The sequence below is a fragment of the Porites lutea genome, chromosome 2 (assembly GCF_958299795.1).
Source record: "Porites lutea chromosome 2, jaPorLute2.1, whole genome shotgun sequence".
Classification (NCBI taxonomy): Eukaryota; Metazoa; Cnidaria; class Anthozoa; order Scleractinia; family Poritidae; genus Porites; species Porites lutea.
In genome coordinates this window covers 48687808-48708092 of record NC_133202.1, presented here as the reverse complement: position 1 = coordinate 48708092, position 20285 = coordinate 48687808, and the positions used below count along the sequence as shown (strand labels likewise).

At 39.0% G+C, this 20285-nt stretch overlaps 1 protein-coding gene across 1 annotated transcript; it reads left to right on the top strand.

The window, feature by feature from the left end:
- The first annotated feature begins 3069 nt into the window (after positions 1 to 3069).
- Positions 3070 to 14224, top strand: LOC140927138 (uncharacterized). The gene is made up of 2 exons (XM_073376789.1): positions 3070 to 3209; positions 12925 to 14224. Exons 1-2 carry the CDS (start codon positions 3158 to 3160, stop codon positions 13473 to 13475), a joined length of 603 nt encoding a protein of 200 aa, XP_073232890.1. The 5' UTR covers positions 3070 to 3157; the 3' UTR covers positions 13476 to 14224.
- The last annotated feature ends 6061 nt before the right edge of the window (positions 14225 to 20285 follow it).

The window sequence follows — 20285 nt, the reverse complement described above, 5'->3', positions numbered from 1 at the left end:
TGCTTTAAATTATTCTCGTACAAGATTTCTGTCAACTGAAAATCAAGTTACTCAATATCCTGGTGGATTCCGTCTTAACACTTTTTTTCGTGAATAAAGGTCAGACAATTTTTCTTTCCTTCGGTGTATCTTCGCGTGGCTCGAATGACCACGTAAAATGGCGACCCCATCAGTCCAGCTGAAGACTTAAAAAAATTGGGGGGTGGGGATGCTCGTCGGAAATTTTGAATTAAGCCCCTAAAGGAGACTGATCTGGGCGAGGCCCAAACATTTTTTGACCCCTAAAAGAGACCATGTTAAAACACAGACAAGTGAGAAAACTTGGGTTATCTGAATAGAGTAAATAAAACGAATTAAAGATATACATATCAAATATATATTTTTTTTTTTTTTCGCGTGCAACCCTAAACGAGACCTTCGCGGCTAAATATGATGGCATTTTGCCCAGAACACCCTAAGTGAGACCAATACAAAATCCGAAATTTACACTCCCTAAGCGAGATCGACGACGAGCATCCCCACCCCTTTCATATGCGGAGTCCATTCCCCGGGCGTGCCAAATACATTTTGACACTAGCACTCAAATCGATCCCAAATTAATGTCATTAAAGAATGTGGGCAAGTGAAGATTATTAGTGAAACTTATGTTATGATGTTGTGCATTTTGCACGATCCATGGTTCTAGGATACCATTCCATTCCTAAAATTAATTGGGGATCATTTCGGGGTCGACGTGAAGAGAAATGCGGATCATTTCGGGGTCGACTTGGGGATCATTTCAGGGTTGGGGATCATTTCGGTGGCTTTACAGTACTCCCACACGGCAAATATGTAAAACAGTTTTTGACAATTTTGATTAATTTTCAATGTTAGACAGATGTTTTTGACCGTGTATAAATAAAGTTACATGTATCATTCATTCATTCATTCATTCAGACCCTTTTGTTTACCAAAATCGTGCCCACTGTTTTTTCTGCTACGTTATTTTACTATGTACTGGTTGTTGTTGTTGTCGACACAATCTCTTTTTTTTTAATTCTCTTTTGTCACGAATATTGTTATCAGAAATGGCCAGTTTAAATATATATCGAAGTGAAGTGAATTGATTGGCTAATACCTATTCATGCTGTGTCGGGGTGTCAGGAGTCTGAGTCAGGCGTTTTGCAGACAAGCTAGTCCAGCAGATCGGATTGCATTAGTACAGATCGAAATGTGAACAGCAAAAATACAACTGAATTGAGAAATGTTGGCGGGTTCCTCCAATTAAGGCGCATTTCAGAATTTTGTGGTCTTTGTTGTTATGTCGGAAAACCGGATCCGTGATCCCCTTACTGTAATGCTGATCCCCGGATCCCACGGCTTGTGATCCCAGATCCCGGAGCTGTGATCCCTGATCCCACCCCATTTTTTGCTGTTGATCCCCGACCTTGTACAATTCGATGACCGTTTTTTGAAGCCAAGGTTTTTTGGCTCATTTGCTTTTCGCTGAACGAAATCCCATCGTCAGGCTTCGATAGCTCTTTCACACTCATGTCGATCGCATCTTCTCCCGTATCAAGTAATATCGGGAAATAATGATCCGCGCTCAATTATTTCAACGTCTAGTACCCTCTAGAATATGTAAAACATATGCATAAAAGGATCTTGGAACAAAAGTAATACTAAGTAGGGGAGGTAAGAGTAAAGTGTAAACGTTGTGCTACTGCCGTGCTACGCTAGCTCGACTGTAGCTTGACCCCGGGGGGGGGTACTCCCATACATTACCTATACGGGTATGTTCCGCCCAAAGGGGTCGTGATTTTGAAGCTCCTGATTTAGAATGGGGTATCCATTTCAGAGGCGTTTTCTAGAACGGGGTATAATATTTCGAATGCACGAAAGCTCCACTTTTGTAAGCAGCCAGAACCTGTTGTCGAAAACAAAACATAAAAATAAAGAAACAGTTTAGCAAACTTTTAAATGTATTCTAATGTTTTCTAATTTATGAATTGAGTGCGGCACGGCGGTAGCACGACGTTTGAAACCAAGTCGAGCCACCGCCGTGTAGCCCCGTGTAAACCTTGCTACGGCAGTAGCTCGACTTGGTTTCAAACGTCGCGCTGCTGCCATGGTAAAGTCGAATTTAATTAGAGCAACTGAGTTCGGCACGGCAGTAGCACGACGTTTGAAACGGGCCTGAGTGAGTGATCGAGTGCCATTCGAGTGCCTTCAAAAACCCCCAGCATGACTACGTCATCCATGAGCTAAAAATGGGGGGCACCCAACGACAATTTTCGGACAATATCTGTTCGGAAGACGATTTGAGATCTAGAATTTCGGAACAATTGTTGTAAAATGTCTTGCTTGCCTGCCTCTCCTAGGATTTTCGAACATCTAAAACATTGTAAAATTGCCTATTTTTAACGGATTTTTACCCTGAAAAGGTCACCTAGAATTTTCGGGTGCCTTTTTTCTGGCTGAAATTTTCGAAAAGGTAAGTTTTGATCCCTATAATTTTCGGATCACTAGACTTTCAGCTAGGAAATCCGAACAGATGAAAAATTTTTAGGGGATAAAAATATGCCTATATCTACCGTTTAAATACTAAAATACGTTTCACAATGCTATGTTTAAGTGGTTTGAGCTATATTCTCGTTGGGTGCCCCTGAAAAATGTAATTTCCCCCACCCGTTTACAGACCTGACCTGAGGCTGGTCACAAAACGCAACATATACCTGTTTATAGCCTGCGTAGCAAGCGTTTCCAGTCGAGTTATAGCGCGAAAGTTAGAGCGGGTGCAACTTTCTCGACGAACTCGCGCGGAAACGCTTGCTATGCAGGCTAACCTGTTTGCAAAGACAGATGTCATCATTACCGAGATTAGAACTCCAACGAAAAGGGAGTACCCTGCAGCCGCCCCTCTCCCCCCCCCCCCCCCAAACCCCCCCTCCTGGGCTGCAAACCTGATCTGGTTCCAACTTGCCTAAAAACTTGACAGTAAGACAGATGCTATTGTCACTATACTAAGAGACGATTGGCTGACATGAAAATGCACATGTCAAGCACGCTCTTTTTTAAAAAAGTCTGAGTTAGCCAGCGCCCTGTCGAGCGTCCAGTCGGTTCATCGACTACATACTACATTTTATCAGCAAACGTGTTATTAAGATTCCAGTGAAAAATGAACTTTCTCCCGTTCACAGCTTTGGCAATAGTTGCAGTCATTCAAGGAGGTGAGTTTTTACGATTCTTGTTCCTACACGTCTTGAGAAACATGCATATTTTTTCCTCCAAATCCCTCACAGGCCTTTTTGACGCACATCTCGTACTCTCGATTTTAGAATTAAAAGCATTCAAAATTCTTGCTTTTTAATTTTACAAAAAAATACTCTCTTTATACTCCAGAGGAGTGATTTCTTTAACTTGGTCAAGAAACGTTTAAAGGCTTTTCGAACTCACTAAATAATAGTCCGTAATATAAGTCGTCGACATTTCAGACGAACATAATAAGCGCTTGCCGCTTGAAATACAGTGGAACCCCGGTAACTTGAAGTCTCAAGGGGAACGAAATACAGTTCGAGGTAGCGGATAATTCGAGATATCGGGGTAAATTTCAGTAAAATTTTGATCAAGAGAAAGAAAATTTAGGTTTTAAGTTGTACATCTGTAAATACATATAACAGACTGCAAAACAGCCCGTACCGTATTTTTGCGTATTCAAGTGCGCGCGAGCAGTCAAACAAAAGGTGGAACGAGGCTGAAAACAGAGGGCAAGACTTGGGAGAGACGACAGCAATAGGAGGTTCATCAAAGGGGCAGTGTATTATACCGGCATAGGAAACCCACGCTCTTACTTGTAAACTGCAAATGGCAATTATAAGAGATATGATTTTACCTTTTTAGTTTTATTCTTGAATCTGCTGTGGTGCGAAGTGAAATGAATTTTGTTTTACGATGCGAAAACTATGTTCAAGTCGACGTTCCCTGCTAGCAGAGGTCTCTCACGACGACGCAAAAATGATCGTCGTGAGACTCCTATGCTAGCAGGGAAAAGTCGACGCTTTAACCGTTGTTGATAACACAATGCTTTATGCACGACTAGACTGCGAGCAGTCTCTTATTTTTCTTTGCGAAGTTACTGCACGCGAAACCTAAGCACACGAGCCGGAGTAACCTGAAACGATTTATAAATAGAACATTACACTTTCTTTATATCTGGTATGATTGCCTTGAATTCGTTACCCTTGAGGAAATTTACGGCAGTTTCCTTCTGTAAGATATCCTTTCGCAATATTGTTTGCAGTTAGTTGCGACGCGTAACTATTTACAGCTGTGCAATTGACCAATCGGTTACTCCGTTTGTGGGCTGACGGATGGTTTGTTTACCACAAAAGAGTCTTTTCTTGTCTGGTCTCAATCCCTTATAATAACGTCGTGGTTTGCAATCGCGCTGGATGAGATAAGAACTAGATGGATTTAAAGAGAAAAGGCGGGGCGCGTGACTTTAACAGTGAAATGAGAGCCAAACCACGTAAAGCATTGTGAAATGAACAACGGTTAAACCGTCGACTTGAACATAGTTTTCGCCTCGTAAAACAACTTCCATTTCACTTGGCATCACAGTAGATTCAAGAATAGGACAAAACGGGAAAGATTGTCTCTCTTATTTAATTTCCATTTGCAGTTTAAAAGAAGAGCGTGGGTACCCTATGATTATACAGTCGAACAACGTATTAAGCGGCACCGTATTAAGCGGTCACCCTCTATTAAGCGGTCAGTTTTAAAAGTCCCGAAAATTACTTCCCTTTATGTACTGTAATTTCGACCTCTATTAAGCGGTCACCTCTATTAAGCGGTCGCTGTCACCATTTGCGAAGTCCCAACGGGACTTTTCTATTCTCTTGACCTGTATTAAATGGTCACACGGTGTCAATTACTTGTTCATACAGTTTCAAATAATGTACTGAACACACGAGGTACAACAATTGATTTCCTTGTTTATTTTCGCAAATCACTAAAAAGCCGGAAATGACTGTTTCTATGTGAGGTCAAACGTCTGATCTGATCAGCACTGGAGATCAAACTCTTTGAACTGTGTTTCTTGCAACCTGTATTAGGCGGCCACCCTGTATTAACCGGTCACTTCGCCATTCCCCGAGTGTAGGCCTACTCTGGGACCTTAAGTCGCCGTAATTTTAGGCGACTTAAGGCGATTTAAGGCGACTTTAGGAAAATTTGGTCAAAATGTTGCGCGACTTAAGGCGATTTAAGGCGATTTTAGGCGATTTAAGGCGACTTTAGGCGACTTAAGGAGAAAAAGGTGACATTTAGGTGAGTTACATGTTAGTGTCAATATGTTGCAGTTAATTTTTAATTTCAGTTAATTTTTGGTTTCCCTTTGTTTTAAATTCATTAGCATACATAACCATACCCAGAAACGATGGAAAAATAAAAATTAACTGAAATAAAAATGAACTACAACATATACAAAATCACAATCTGATAACACTACCTCTCTAGGGACACAATGTTGTAGCATAAGTTAATTCAGTCTTGAAGACATCTACATTAGTCTTCCAAATTTTCAACAATCTCAGCTACCTAATATTTTGAACGTTAAATATCAAGGTAGCTTGTGTTGCAGGTGTATTCTAACCGTGGTTAGTAACATTCGTGAAGCAGCTCTAATATCCTTGTTCTGGGCCCTGATGCACTAAATGAATTACCAGCATTTTGAGTTCCCCTTCAACATGATTGGCAAATGGACAATGGCATTTTTAACGGTCCAGTCCTGGCATGTTCTCTAATCCTGATACACACACAGGGGGCCCAGAACTAGGATTTTGCCACTGTTTTGCAGATGGACTTGACCCAGAGTTTAGTTCCATCTGTGGCACAATATCAAGGGCTAATATCAAGGGTGTTGGTTTAGTATTACATTAGCAGAGACAAAATCTGAGTTAGAAGCAACCAAAAGGGTAAATTTTCTCTTGGTCTTTAAAATGCATTATTTCATAATATAAGGGACAAAAAATCAATGGTTCCTGCATTTCTTTTTCCAAAAAATAAAACCATAAAAGTAGAGTATTTCAATACATCTCTGTAACATACTGTGAGCTGGTTTGTAGCAAAAACTTTATATTGAAGTGTCTTTTTTTGATAATTTGACAACAAACATTTAAGTAATTAATTTAAAACATCTAAAATCACTTATCGATATCGCACATTATGGAAATGACGATCCCCATTGTATGTCTTGGCAGTTGCTCTGCCAATGTTTGTCCCCACACGCTTGGCTAAGAGGATGTTTTTCCAATTGAATTCAAAACAAAAAGTTTGTAGTTCTCGCCGTATACATATTGCTCCTTTCCTGTCTCAGTCAAACAAAACACTTCCAAATACTTGCTTCGCTAGTGAACCGTACTCTCTTATCCATGGTCTCTCTGGAAACTTTCCAGTCGGGTTGATTTCATGAGTGCATTTATGCACCAGCAGAAGCGTAAACAACTAAGCTTAGCTTCAACCAACCTCTCTCGGTCTGTTCCACGCGGCAGCGTTTACGCTCTCAGCACAAAAGGAAGCATTATGCGTCATGTTTAAACCGATGGCAGTACCAAGTGTAAACGTTTCCATTATTATGTCAGAAATTTCCATTTAAAAGGAGATCTTTATACGAAAACGCGAGGTACAACATTCTATCCGCCATTTTGCTTCTCCCAGAATTCCACTGCAGTCGCAAGCTAATTTCCATGGTTTCTCGGTCCCGCCCTCTCCCCGCCTCCAGACCAGTTAGTCACGTGATCAAAACACACTACTTTCTGGGCGGCCATAACGTGGAGGAAAGAACAGTATTATTTCGCTTTTCTACGTTCTTCATCAATGATGATCGATTACATCAAATCGTTTGGCAGGGAGCAATCACGACAACTTAAACAAAGAGCAGTATTACGCACCTTCGATGTACAAAGCTTGAATTTCTGTCTGGAAGGGAAGACCTAAAGAGACGACTGTACAAGCTAAGCTAAGTGTTCAAGTTTATAAGAGTGATTGTGTTTCTGTCAATGATAGACGGATATAATTCGACGGTAAATACAGATCAGAGGTTGTGTGCCGGAGAAAAAACTTATCATTAGTTGCTCTTAAAATCTGGGTCGGTAATTTACATGGACACTTTTTTCGATTGACCTTTAGACTTGTATTAACTATCAGAAAATTTAGATTAATGTTGTGGCGGCAATAATTGTTTTTTTCTCTCCCTTCAACCTACCTGTATTGATCTTAGTTACTTGAAATGTCTTTCAATGTTGGGCTCTCACAAAGCAGTAGAAAAGAGTTTTAACTATATTTTGTTCAGGGTGCAAAGAAAGTCGGCTTTACAGCTTGCCTAGCATACACTAGCCTGAAAGCCATTTTGACTAACCCCAATTTTTTTTATGAATGGGACTGATTACAGTTCTTCTGTAATCTGAATTCCCTAAACTTTACTTGCCAGCCAGGCAAGTTAAAAACGCAGTTCACTAGCCCAATCATAAAATCCAGTACCCCAGGGCTATTGCCTGGACAGTACTCTGTCTACTCTCTTTGCACACTGTTTAATGTAGTTTAGCTAGAACTTGAACCTTTGAATGCCTTTTTAAACAATATTTTTACTGAGAAATATGAGACAAACCTCCCGGATGAAATTAATAAAATACCTGTACAAGTGACTGGATAAAGTTGTGTACTATATGTTGTCATTTTTGCATAAACAATACAGGAATGATTATTCTTTTATTGCTTACGACTAATTATTACGTGTAGTAAATTGTGTAAAGTAATTAAATGTATAAATTAGAGGGCTGGAGAAGAAATTAATGGGTCTTAAGTCACCGTGGGAGTTTTTTTGTGGGGGGTGGGGTGGGTCTGTGGCTAATATTATTGAACACGGGTTATTATACACTTTATGAGAAATCATGCATTCTGGAAATAGAAAACTAAAAAAGTAATAACTACAAGACAATTTGAACCTCGTTAAGATTTGAATGATTTAGTGACTTAAGGAAACTAAAGGCGACTTTAGGCAACTTAAGGCGATTTTAGGCGACTTAAGGCGATTTTAGGCGACTTAAGGCGACTTTGGGCGACTTTAGGCGACTTTAGGTCCCAGAGTAGGCCTGAGTGTGACCGCTTAATACAGGTTCGACTGTACTTTACATTGTGCGTATTTTTAGCTCTTCAGAGCTAGTGGAACACCATGTCAATCCTGTCAAAGTTCGCTTTGCTGTAGCGTTAAAAGAGGAAGCTAAATGACAGGTATTTGTGAGAGACTATGAGCACTGAATCTTATTGCTTTACCGCAGTTTAATACTGTAAAGGGCATACACCTGTAATTCACGGTAATGAAATCCCGAAAACCATTAAGCGGTATAATAAAACTATTTTTCTCTGCCATAGACGTTGTTTAAAGCTGGTGGAGCTGTATTTATCATAAATTCAAATATACATTTGAGGAAAATTAACTTAAGTGCGTGTTTTAAAGCTATTTCGCATTATTTCTGGTTCAAAGGGCCATTTGGTGGAGAATTAGGAGATCAACTGAGGCCCACACTCGAAAGGATTGATATGAAGTTAGGCCGGTTTAATAAGCGAAATAGTAGGTGAAATATAAACATGTGTGATCTGTGAATGGAACCTCCCATCCTGGAGACTAGACCTTGCCCACTTTAGAAGAAAATATGGATTTAAGTTTTGATGACCTTGCCGGTCCCGTGAAAAAGATGATATCCCGCAACACGGCCCGCAAAACAAATTAACAAAATTATATAATTACGGACGCAAAATATCAAAACGTTTAACACAAGCAGATTATAATAACACTAAAGCTGGAACACTTTCTATCAAATTAGCGAAATATAGCGATATTTGCTTGCTTCTTAGCTTTTCCTCGACCTCGCTGGTCCTAATAACTGGAATTCTTTGCTAATTTGCACAAGCGACCCGAAGCTCCTGTGAATTCACACTGGCAGACAGAGTGGTTCAAGAAACGTAAACAATAGCGTCACCAAACCCTCAACCCTCAAGTCTTTTTGAAGCGACCTGGGCTTGTTCTTCGAGGAGTAAAAGAGGAACTAATTCTTTGTGTGTTTGCTTCCGTAGTTTAGAGATTTTTAAAAGAGCTCATAAGTTGCACACGTTTTTTTTTCTTCTTGTGCTTGTTTTGTTGTTGCTGCTGTTTCGTTTTGTTTTCATATGTTTTTTGAGTATTTGGCCAAAACACCTTTTTCGCGCAGCAAAGTCTTCACTGAACGTAACTTAAATGTAATATAGGGTCAATTTACCATACACGTTCCTAGAACATGAAGCCAACCCCGCAGAATAGATTATTTTACAGCAAAGGTTCTTTCGTATCAATATCACTACCCGGAAAGGTAAAAATTTGAATTCAAAATTTAATTGTTGGGAATCTTTCGATTGCTGCGAACCCAACGATTTTCTCGGTAAAACTCCCGCTAAAAACACTCACAGTTGCTTGGATTTAACACTTAGAATTTTCCTCTCACAATCACAACGTACTCGGTTTACATCTCAAACTCAACTACTCTGGAATCTTAGAACAATGATATAAAGAAATCTGTTTGCACGTATACTGATAAAAATCTACTTTTGCTTCATTGGTTAATTGTTTCTTAAAACGACTGATTTGGCAGATACGCTGAATAATTAGATGTTTACTTTCGGCTTAAATTAACTTTAAAATGTTTCTTATCTTTGAAGAATGACATCAAAAACTAATAATTACGACATAATTTGCAAACAAATGAACTCGGTTTTGTTTGCCTCGGCGATCATTTTCACTTCCTTCGATCCCTCAAAGACTGGTATTTGCAGTTTGTGCGTACATCTGTGGGAAACATTAGGCGTCATCTAAATAATAGGGAGGTTAAGATACGGCGACTACGGACTACGGCTACGGTTAAACATGCTACTGCGCATGATCCAAATCACGTGACTGTTCATTTTTCCCCCGTAGTCCTGCGGCTACGGTGAGTTGTTGAGCTGTTTCGCGTAGTCGGGACTACGGAGAACATTTTGCTCGTATTTTGCCGTCTCGGTAATTCAAGAATCTCGTCTTTTCGTAAAAATGTTTTCAATTCACCTGCTTTAAGTGAGAGGGAAGCGAAATATGTAAGTTGTGTCTAATTTCTGCTCAGATTTACGCCTTTAATCCATGTTGTGACTACATTTTTATCTAGCTAAGCTCATATTTAAATAAGCTTCAGACTGACGACCGAGGAGAAGAGAAATCATGCAGGTAATTTACTTTCTCTTCGCACTTGAAAAGTTTGAATGTTTGTTCGAACTGATTAGTGTGTCTTTCTACTTGTGTAACCTTTGTTTATGCGAGTTTTTGTATCGCATTTGCTGAATGAAAATGATGTAAACATCTTCGAGACAATCGAAACTCGGCATTTCAATACTTCAAACTACATCAGATCAGTAGTCGGAGAAATCCACCTTCTAAATCTAATAAATGAGCAATTGCTATTTCTGTATATTTCTTTAATAGCTGATATAAGTATTCATTTGTTCACCAATTTCACCCGACGTAATTACGTGTAATTGCTTCCTTCAAGTATGGAAGAATTTGTTCATTGTTCTAAAGATAAGATCACGTGCAAAACTGACTTGCATTTTTGTGAACTGTGATGAAAACAAGAAAATCTTTGCGTGTTGTTTCCCACTCCGCCTCTTCTCTCGTAGTCTACTGTCTGTAGTGCAATCGTAACGTTTTATATTTGCACGACTCAACCCAGTGCTACAAACGAAGGACAACGCTCGTCCAGCCGTAGTTGGTAGTGCGTAGTCTCCTTATCTTAAACTCCCTAATGGTGCCTGCGTCGCGGACACTCTAAACCTTCTGTATAGAGCGTCTGCGAATTAGAGCACAATATCGAGTTCCTATCCCGCAGATTCAAAGGACGTACAGTATGTCGGCCTTTTTTTTTTTTTTTTTTTTTTTTTTTTTTTTTTGGACGGGGGGGGGGGGAAAGGGAGTAGGCCTGTTCGAGTTTGACTTCGAGTTATGTATCGGTCAAATCGAAGCTTCAACATCCCCCCCCCGGGAATACCCCGGGCATTTGACACCTTTGCCGTCCCGGGAAGGAGGGAATTTGATTCTCAGAGTCTTCCACGGGGTGGGGAATTTGATCCCCATGCGTTAGGGGTAGGAAATTTTAACTGCACCCTCAATTTCATGTGAAATCTCTGGCGTGGCGAGCTGTCATGGAGGACGCGGTGTTAGAGGATTTTCGTGGAAAAGATTGTGCCTTTGTGGTCAATTGGTTACGAGGTTTGTGCCGTATTTGAAGGTGTTTAAATTTTAAGATTTTTGATATTGGATTCAGGCTTTGAATAAATATTTGTATTAAGTTGTGTTTATAACGAATTACAATACCTATACCGGCGATTCGAGTGAGCGATGATGCATGTCAGTGAATTTGTCATGATGTACTTTGTAGTAATCTCAATAGTTGAGATTTGTTTTAAGAACGCTTTGTATGTTGCATGACACACGAAGAAACTCTGAGCCTTCAGTGACCTTGTAGCAGCGATTTCCGCCGCTTTGCTGTGCACGAGACTTTTGTTCTTAGTAACTACGCTAACAGTGTTTCTCAGTTTTTGTTATATTGAATGCGGATTTGGCCCGTTTCCAACGTCGTGCTACTGCCGTGCCGAACTAAATTGATCGAATCAAATTCGACTTTAGCACGGCAGAAGCGCGTTTGAAACCAAGTCGTGCTAGTGCCGTGTAGCACGGCAAACCTTGCCGTGCTATACGGCGGCACCTAAGTGGACCCTAGTGTGGGGCATTTGAACGGCATTTTGGTCCGGGTAGGGGGAAATTTGAGCAATAATTTTCAAAAAAGTCAAATGCCCGGGATGTTGCCCCGGGGGGATTTTGAAGCTTCAATTTGACCGATACATTAGACTTCGAGTTGAAGTTCGAGTTAGACTTCGAGTTGGACTTTGAGCTTCTAGCTATTCTTAGCGATCGAGGGATCCGTGACCCCCCGGTGAATTTCGACTTAAAAGTATATGTACAATATTGGATGTCATCTAATAGCAGTATAATACGTACGTTGTCTTTATGTTAGGCTGTTAAGAAAGACTTAAGAGCTGCTAAGTTTTACTTAACCAAAAAATACGTGTGAAGGCCTAAGTAAAATCTCAAGTAACTTTACGTTGCATCTCATTAAAGTCGGAAAGTTGAAACGATTTAAGAAAGTTTCAAGTGACTTGAAAACCAGCCTTAAAACCGAATTAGCGAACTTGCGGTTTAAAGCTTTGAGAAAGACGAAGCATGTCAATCAATTTTAATTATGTTGCGTGGGAAAAAAGGCTCAAGTAGACCTGACGTAAAAAAAAACAGGTTGTGTGTGAAGCTTTATTTTACTTGACGAATTTAAAAATATGGTATTTTTGTCATTTTGAGAAAGGCGCGAACCACATCATCAAAATTATGGAGTGAAAAAGAAGCAATGACAAATATAAAATACAAACAATGATGAATATCGATCAATTCATTTTTTAACTCTCAACACCTTACCCTCGACCTTTGACCCTCGTCGACAAAAACCTACACTCCCAGTTTTGTCATTCATGACTTAACGCTGACAGACAGGAGTGTAGAGTGCATGGTGAGCTATCCTGCGATCAGGCTTTTTTTTCTTTTTTCGGGAAAGCCAGCGACGAGCAAAAAAAAGGGGGGAAGGACCACATAATCGCAAGTTTGCGGTGAGACGACCACCGCGTTTTGCGCCTGGCTGTCGTGCACTTCGTGTACGGCATAATAAAGAATTTTCTCGCGCATTCTTCTTCATATTTTAAAGAGTTTCTCTCTCTAGATGCAGAAAAACTGGTTTCGAAGCTGTAATTTCACACTTTGATAGCTTTTTTTTTCCTTTTTAGCCCTCGCCTTGAAATGCCACAAGTGTATGCCAGACTACAGCAACATCATGAATATCGCGCAGCAAGGTTCAAACAGCTCAGGCATGAGCTTTTGTGCCAATCCCAGTGAAACTATCGATTGCAGTCAAGATCCATTCATAGGAAGCATGGCTGATTCCTGTTATACAGCCCGTGTAAACATAAACACGTCACTTCCCATCGGCAACATGGAAGTCTATGTCCTCAACTGTTCCGTGATGTCATTCTGTGGCATGCTTAAGAATCAAACCTGCCAAACCTTACAGTCAATGTTGAAAGGTATTCCTATGTTCGAAATTAAAAGTTGTGATGTCGAATGCTGCCAGGGGGACCTTTGCAATAATCCATCCTCATCGTCTCCAGCACCATCAACTGAATCACCATCATCATCACCATCATCAACACCATCATCAACTGATTCTGCTGTCAGCACTGGTACCACTGTGAAGTCGTCGGTGAAGAGCAGTGTTCCATCAGCAACCACTCTGTTTGGAAATCTGGTTTTGATGGCTTTGACTATTGTGAACTTTTAGAGAAGTGGACACTTTCTCATTAGAGTGAGAGACAGCACTTTCTTTTGTTATGTTTAGTTTTTATTACCAGTTTTTACATTTTTACAATTTAGAAAGAGACTCAAACAAAAATCTGATTCTGTAAGTTACCGGGTAGTCTGCCTCTTTAGCTCTAGCCTTTGCCAATTGATAAGAGGCGAAACCGTTGCCCCAATAATAGAGACCTTAACCAACAGGGCGGGAAGAGACGAGGAGTCTGGGACAAGACCGCACAAATCGCGCACACTGTTTAGGACAGACTTGCGCGAAATTGCATACCCAGTTTAGGACCTAAACGGTTATCATTAGATCCCATCGACCTCAGCCCCTTCACCTTATGAAATTTACACAACGTAGTTTTCCCCTTTAATAATTAGGGTTAAGCAATGCATTTACAGATTAGGGTTATGCACTGCTTCTACTGATTAGGGTTAAGCATTGTTTCGAAACTGCTTTGGTTCTTTTTTGGGGTTGGGGTTGATGCCATATGTACTTAAATTATTTCATTTCCGTTTAGCAAATCCTCAGTGGTCTAGTGGTTAGCGTAGTATACTTGACCATCTAGGTTGTCGGTTTGAATCCTATTGTCTTCCATATTTTTTTTTCTTTCAAATTGAAGAGACTTGCACTTTCATGAACATTTCCAGCTTGAAATATCATCTAATAGACCTTTTTACCGATACGGCGGCCATATTGAATTAATTTGATTTGAGGAGTATTTTAGGATGCCCAGGGGGCATGAGCACATTTTGTTTGTATTTTCGAGCGCTTTTCGGGACATATTTTCTTAAAGTTTTCTTAGAATAAGTTTGTAATGGGAAAAAGATCCTTGTGCCGTGTTTCGATGTAATAATGATCGCCTTTTTCCCGAGAAATATACAGTGAAAGACAATATTTCCAATGCTAAACTAGAAAAAGGCGATTACATCCAAACATGGCACAAGGATCTTTTTTTCCCATTACAATCTTATTCTAAGAAAACTTTAAGAAAAAATGTCCCGAAAAGCGCTCGAAAATACAAACGAAATGTGCTCATGCCCCCTGGGCATCCTATAATACTCCTTAAATCGAATTAATTCAATATGGCCGCCGTATCGGTAAAAAGGTCTATTGTGATGTAAAAGCAGAAAACAGTTCTTCCTTGTGTAAATTTCAAGAGGGGAGAAAGGGGCTACGTCCGATGGGATCTAATGCGGACAGAGAGGACGAAAACAATACCCTGTCGAGCGGCACATCCCCGTATAGGCCATATAAGGGAGTACCCCCCCCCCCCCCCGATTTGAATAATCGCTTGTAAACAGGTCTTCTGGCGCTTGACTGATGAGCTTATTTAGCCGCAATGAAGAGCTTTATTTTTCTTGAGAGCTCAAATAAAATGTTCTTGCATCAGAGGGCAAATCACGCTGACTAGAAACAATAACCGCAGAAAATCAACAACAACAACACAAGCTTTATTTGCATTACTATATGAAGTTACAGTATTGCAAAAGCTTTAAGATGATGTTACAATTTATACTAATAATAATACAATGCAATGATTACAATGGTCAATCAAGTGTCTTCAGTATGATTTGATGACAAATTATTACGTAAATCATGAGTCAAATTTCAACAAATGTGAATTTACAGAAAAATTCTGTGAATTCATCAATTTAATTATTAATTCTGTTCGAGATAGCTGATTAAAATCGACATTTTTTTTTCTTCCAGTTTTAATCATGAGTTTGCGGTTGCTTATTATACGAATTTTCACTAAGTCTTTCCTATTAGTTGAATTCTAATTACAGGACAACTCGGATTAATATTAATCGGATTAATATTAATCCTAATGATTATTATAATCCAGTAATAGATCATTATAATCCAGTAATAGATTATTATAATCCAGTAATAGATTATTATAATCCATTACTAAGGTTTGAGCCGTGCCTTGATCAATTAGGATTACTATTAATCTTATGTAGGATTAATATTAATCAGATTAATATTAATCCTAATATTAGATCCAGTAATATATTATTATAATCCATAACTGAGCTTTGAGCCGTACCTTAAACGATTAGGATTAATATTAATCTGATAAATATAATCCCACATAGCTAAGTAAAAACTTGCAAGAGGTGACAAGCCACACATCTTCACCGGCGTGAAACCTTTGAAAGGTCTTGAAACCTTTTACATATTGCTCCATTGAGGAGACCTCTTTTAGGGGATCTTACAGTTTAAAATTTGAACGATGATATCATTTCTATATAGCGGACCAAGATACGGCTCGGTACAGTGTATGTTCAGCAAGGGAAAATTGTGTAAGTGGAGCAGAACCTTTTAAATGTTCAACAGACAATTTATTCAGTTCGCGCGTATTCCTGTTGAATTTGTAGCCCGTTTATGAGATATGTCTACTCAAAAATATAATAATTTTTCCATAGCTGCTGTTATCTGAGAGTAACTGCTTTTAATATCTCCGTAAAGTTTAGGTTTACGCGATCTCAGAGAACAATGTTTAGCTGTACACAGCACGTGGTCTTTTTAAAAAATATATCCAGATCTGACACTGGTTTTGGGTATTTATCACGTCTAAGCATGATTTAAATACATTATGATGCTGTGTCCTTTGAATGTCGTCTTAAAACTCAATCGCTTTGTAAATGTCACTTGTAGTTTTGATATCGGAGGAGAGTATTTTAAAGCTCAATATTTTTCAATACCATTAGCATGTTGTTTTTTTACCAATCAATTGACTGGCTTCTTTGTGCCACTACATAATGTGGCTAGTTAAATATAAGTTTACAAGCAAGACCGGCGGTTTCGAATCTTACGATTTTCATCAGTTGCTATGTGGTGGGATGGTTGAGGTGAACTCTGAACCATTCCGTATTGCTTGATTTAGTAAGCGTTTATATATCCACCCTGGTTTGTTTGGAGGATCGAAAATGGTGCGGATTGATTGGTTCCTTGCAAAAAACCAATCAGGTTGCTGTGGGTTCGATCCGTATTTTCTCAAAGCTAGGTTGTGCTTTTATAAAGGTTTAAATTTGAAAAATAGGAGTCTTGCCTTGCTTTTTGGTAAAGTATAAAAACATCTTGTTAAAATATTTATGATGCATAAGTGTTCCCAGATAATATTTTCATCCACGAAGGGCGCCAAGAGACGGGAGAAGTTCATGTTCATAGTCACCATCGTGATATGCCGGCTCCGAACCTCGAAACAGTTAGTGTCTTTGGGACTGTCGCGATTCCTACGCAGCTGGTAGTTATTCCCTTTCTTAAGGTCCCCTTTCTTGTAAAAACACATGCCCACCGCATGGATTCGCTGGCCCAGAGGCGCTTGTTCCTTTTCATTTAATTCTAGGCTCAACATCGCTACCAGCTCTAACATATGCAAGTGATCGTGTGATTGATGTGATCAGTGTTATGTCCCGTCAGTCCCTTGTTCAGCGTGTAATGTCTGCAGTTTGTCTGTCATAGCTCTGATCTGGATTATAATAGAGATTAATATTAATCCGGATGATTATTATTAATAATAATCTAATCCTTCCAATTTTTGCCGTGCCTTAATCTATTACTGGATTATAATAATCTATTGCTGGATTATAATAATCTATTACTGGATTATAATAATCTATTACCGGATTATAATAACCATATTATAATCTATTATTATTATAATCCACGGATTAATATTAATCCGAGTTGTCCTGTAATTAACTCTAGATAACTTGAAATTTTATAATCGTGTTTAAATATGCTGTAAAAGTGTAGTATCTTAGAATGATGGATTGTTTAAAAGCTAGCGAGGTACGAAAGGCTTGTTTCACAATAGTATCCTTGTTTTTACGCAGAATATACAATATGTAATGGAGAATGTTTTTGTAAATATGAATAATTAATGGTAATCGTCCCAATTCACTCCTACTTGCAACATTTGAAGATTAATTGCTTATTTCTAAGTAACGCTTGCAAAATTTCAAGTGGGTTTTTTCAATTGAGGTATTTTCCCAAGCTTTAATATCATGTTTCATATGTAGCCTCAAATTTCGCCATTGTATAGAGGATATTACACGGTGGCGAGAAGATATGAATTTTATTTTCGAGTGGCAAAACAATATTTTACGAACGAGCGCAGCGAGTGAGTAAAATATTGTTTTTGCAACGAGAAAATAAAATTCATATCTTCAAGCCGCCGTGTAATGTTCTTTTTATTACATAAACAAAAAGACATCGATAAAATAGTAGATTTTTCGTTATTCGCCAAAAAGTAACTATGACGGCTCAGATTTACAGTACAGCAATATAAGACATTGGTTACAATAATCTTGAGAAATAACACTGAGCTGAATAGGGCTCTACAATGACAAAATATAAGCAAAACTTTGAAAAATGTGTGAAGTAAAATTCAAAAGACGCAAGACGCCTACAAATTTCGAAGGAAAATTACCGCAATTACGTTATCTATAAACTCACGTGTCAGATTATGGAAAATAAACCACTCGGGTCCCGGATGTAGTTTTTATGAATTTTACGAGCGGTATATTTTCCAGTAAAACACTCGTGTCTATATAACAAATGAAAATATTGGGGAAATCATCCCTTCAAATATTTTGCAAGTAAGAGAAGGTTTTAATTTGCTAACGTTTGTGTGTTTTCTTAAACCAAAAATAGCATTAAGAGCCTTCTCTTTCAAGTGTCCGTGTGAGATGATATATAGATTTAGCCAGGGCTTAAAGCGATGCTCTCTTTAATATTTATAGTTTCCTCAAAGAAAATATAAAATCGCGTAATAGCGGAGGTCAGCTCGAAGCGCGCCAGCGGAGCACCATGGGTAAATAAATCTACCCATACCAGAAAATTTGGTAATCACGTGACCGACCGTCCGTCCGTCCGTCCGCACCACAGGCGTACCAATGTTTACTCTCACACTTTCTAGCTACTTTGGGAGCCCAGGAGAAAGCTGATTGCACATCAATGTTGTCATCAATTGACAGCTGTCTAAGGTCAGTTTGAAAACAAAATCGTAATAGTGCGGGGCGATACTGACTATATTCATGACTATATTCATGGAATCAATTGTTTTTTTGTTTTTTTTTTTACCTATATGGAATTCTAGATTGGAGTTTTTCTTCGTTCGTTTTTGAAAGATCGTAACTTGGTCTTTTTAGAATTTATATCTAATATCCCAAGAGTTGCAAAAAGAGGATAGCATGCTGAGACAATTCTGTAATCCCGTGGTAAAATAATCAAATCATTAGCACATAAAAGCGAATTTAATTTGGTACCATTTGGAAGGATAATAGGATCTGATTAAGTATTTGAAATGCGAACGGTAAGTCATTAACGTATAAATTGAAAAGCAAGGGGCTTAAAATACAGCCCTGGTGTACACCTCGTAAACAAGACCAGGGCGTGAAAATTTTAGCGAAATTAAGCATCTGGTTCTAACACACGCTCGACAGAGTCAGGTAACAAAACATTGCCGTAAAACAACTTCTGCTCTGGAGCCACAAAACATAGTGGAAAGAAGACCAGGGCGTGAAAAATTTAGCGAAATTGAGCCCCTGGTTCCAACACACGCTCGACAGAGTCAGGTACACAAATTGGCGGCAAAACAACTACTTCTCTGGAGCCACACAACACATTTATATAGAACAAAACCTGTGGATTTTGCTATAAACAACAACGAAAGCACAAGCCAAAAAATAGCTGAGACATGAGAATGCAGCCATTTATAATAACACGTACCTTAAAAACCAAACGGGAATAGCAGCATGCAAGTAAAGCAAATTCTTGTACCGACTCGGCATGAATAAAAACGAGGAAGCACAAAGACTTAACAGCGAAGGACAAAGAAGGCATATGAAACGAAAAAGCTGAAAACCCCGCATACGGAAGTAAGAAACCGCGGACATACTGCAAGAACCAGGGCGGATAAAGGTTGGGCGGTGAAACGAGCGCTCCGCTCTTCATTCAATGAGTGATGCGGAGTAGGACTGGCACGAGCGCTCTTTCCGCGCTTCCGGTACGCTTGAAGGCCTGTGAAATTTTCCTTTGTGCAAACCGGAAATCCTATTTTCTTTCTGTAATTTGAGGCTACAATGTTAAATAGATAAATTTGTTTCATAAAACTTTTAATAAACAGTTTCATATGTTAATGTTTTTATGCCTAAAAGTCAAACTTGTTGGTCGTATAATGCCAAAATTTGAGTTCAATTTGAAAGTGTTAAATTGCTCCTCCTTCCGCTAAATATGACTTAATCATCTTTCGCCGTTTCGTTTGCAAAAGCTTAACACTTCTTAACCGTAATTTTACATATGTTAAAGGGGGATAAATTTTACATAACATAACAAAAAATTAGCTTGATATATTTTGATATAGAGGCGTTGTACTACTTCAAACATTGTTTCTCCAGAGCAATGCGCCATGCCGACTCGCGCAATTCGTCGGAAATCCGGCAACCGCATGTAAACAAAATTTATTGAGGTTAATTGTAATAAGGTTTTTTTCTCCGTTTTTCTCTCTAAAGCAAAACAAAGTAAACAGTAAACACTGAAGGGGCTAATTTTGAAGTTCCGAAGAAACAGAAAGACGTACGAGATGTTAGTTTCAAAATTAAAAAGTAGGATGATGGTGATTGAAATTAGCATAATTACACCTTACACGAGCTGCACGCAGTTATAAAATACATGCGTCATCTAGTTATGAAAAACCATCTGCTGTCTTTTAGTTTTGCCATGGATGACATGGATGAGATTTTCCTTCGTGTTTTAGACAGTATTTAGTTTTTTTTGTTTGGG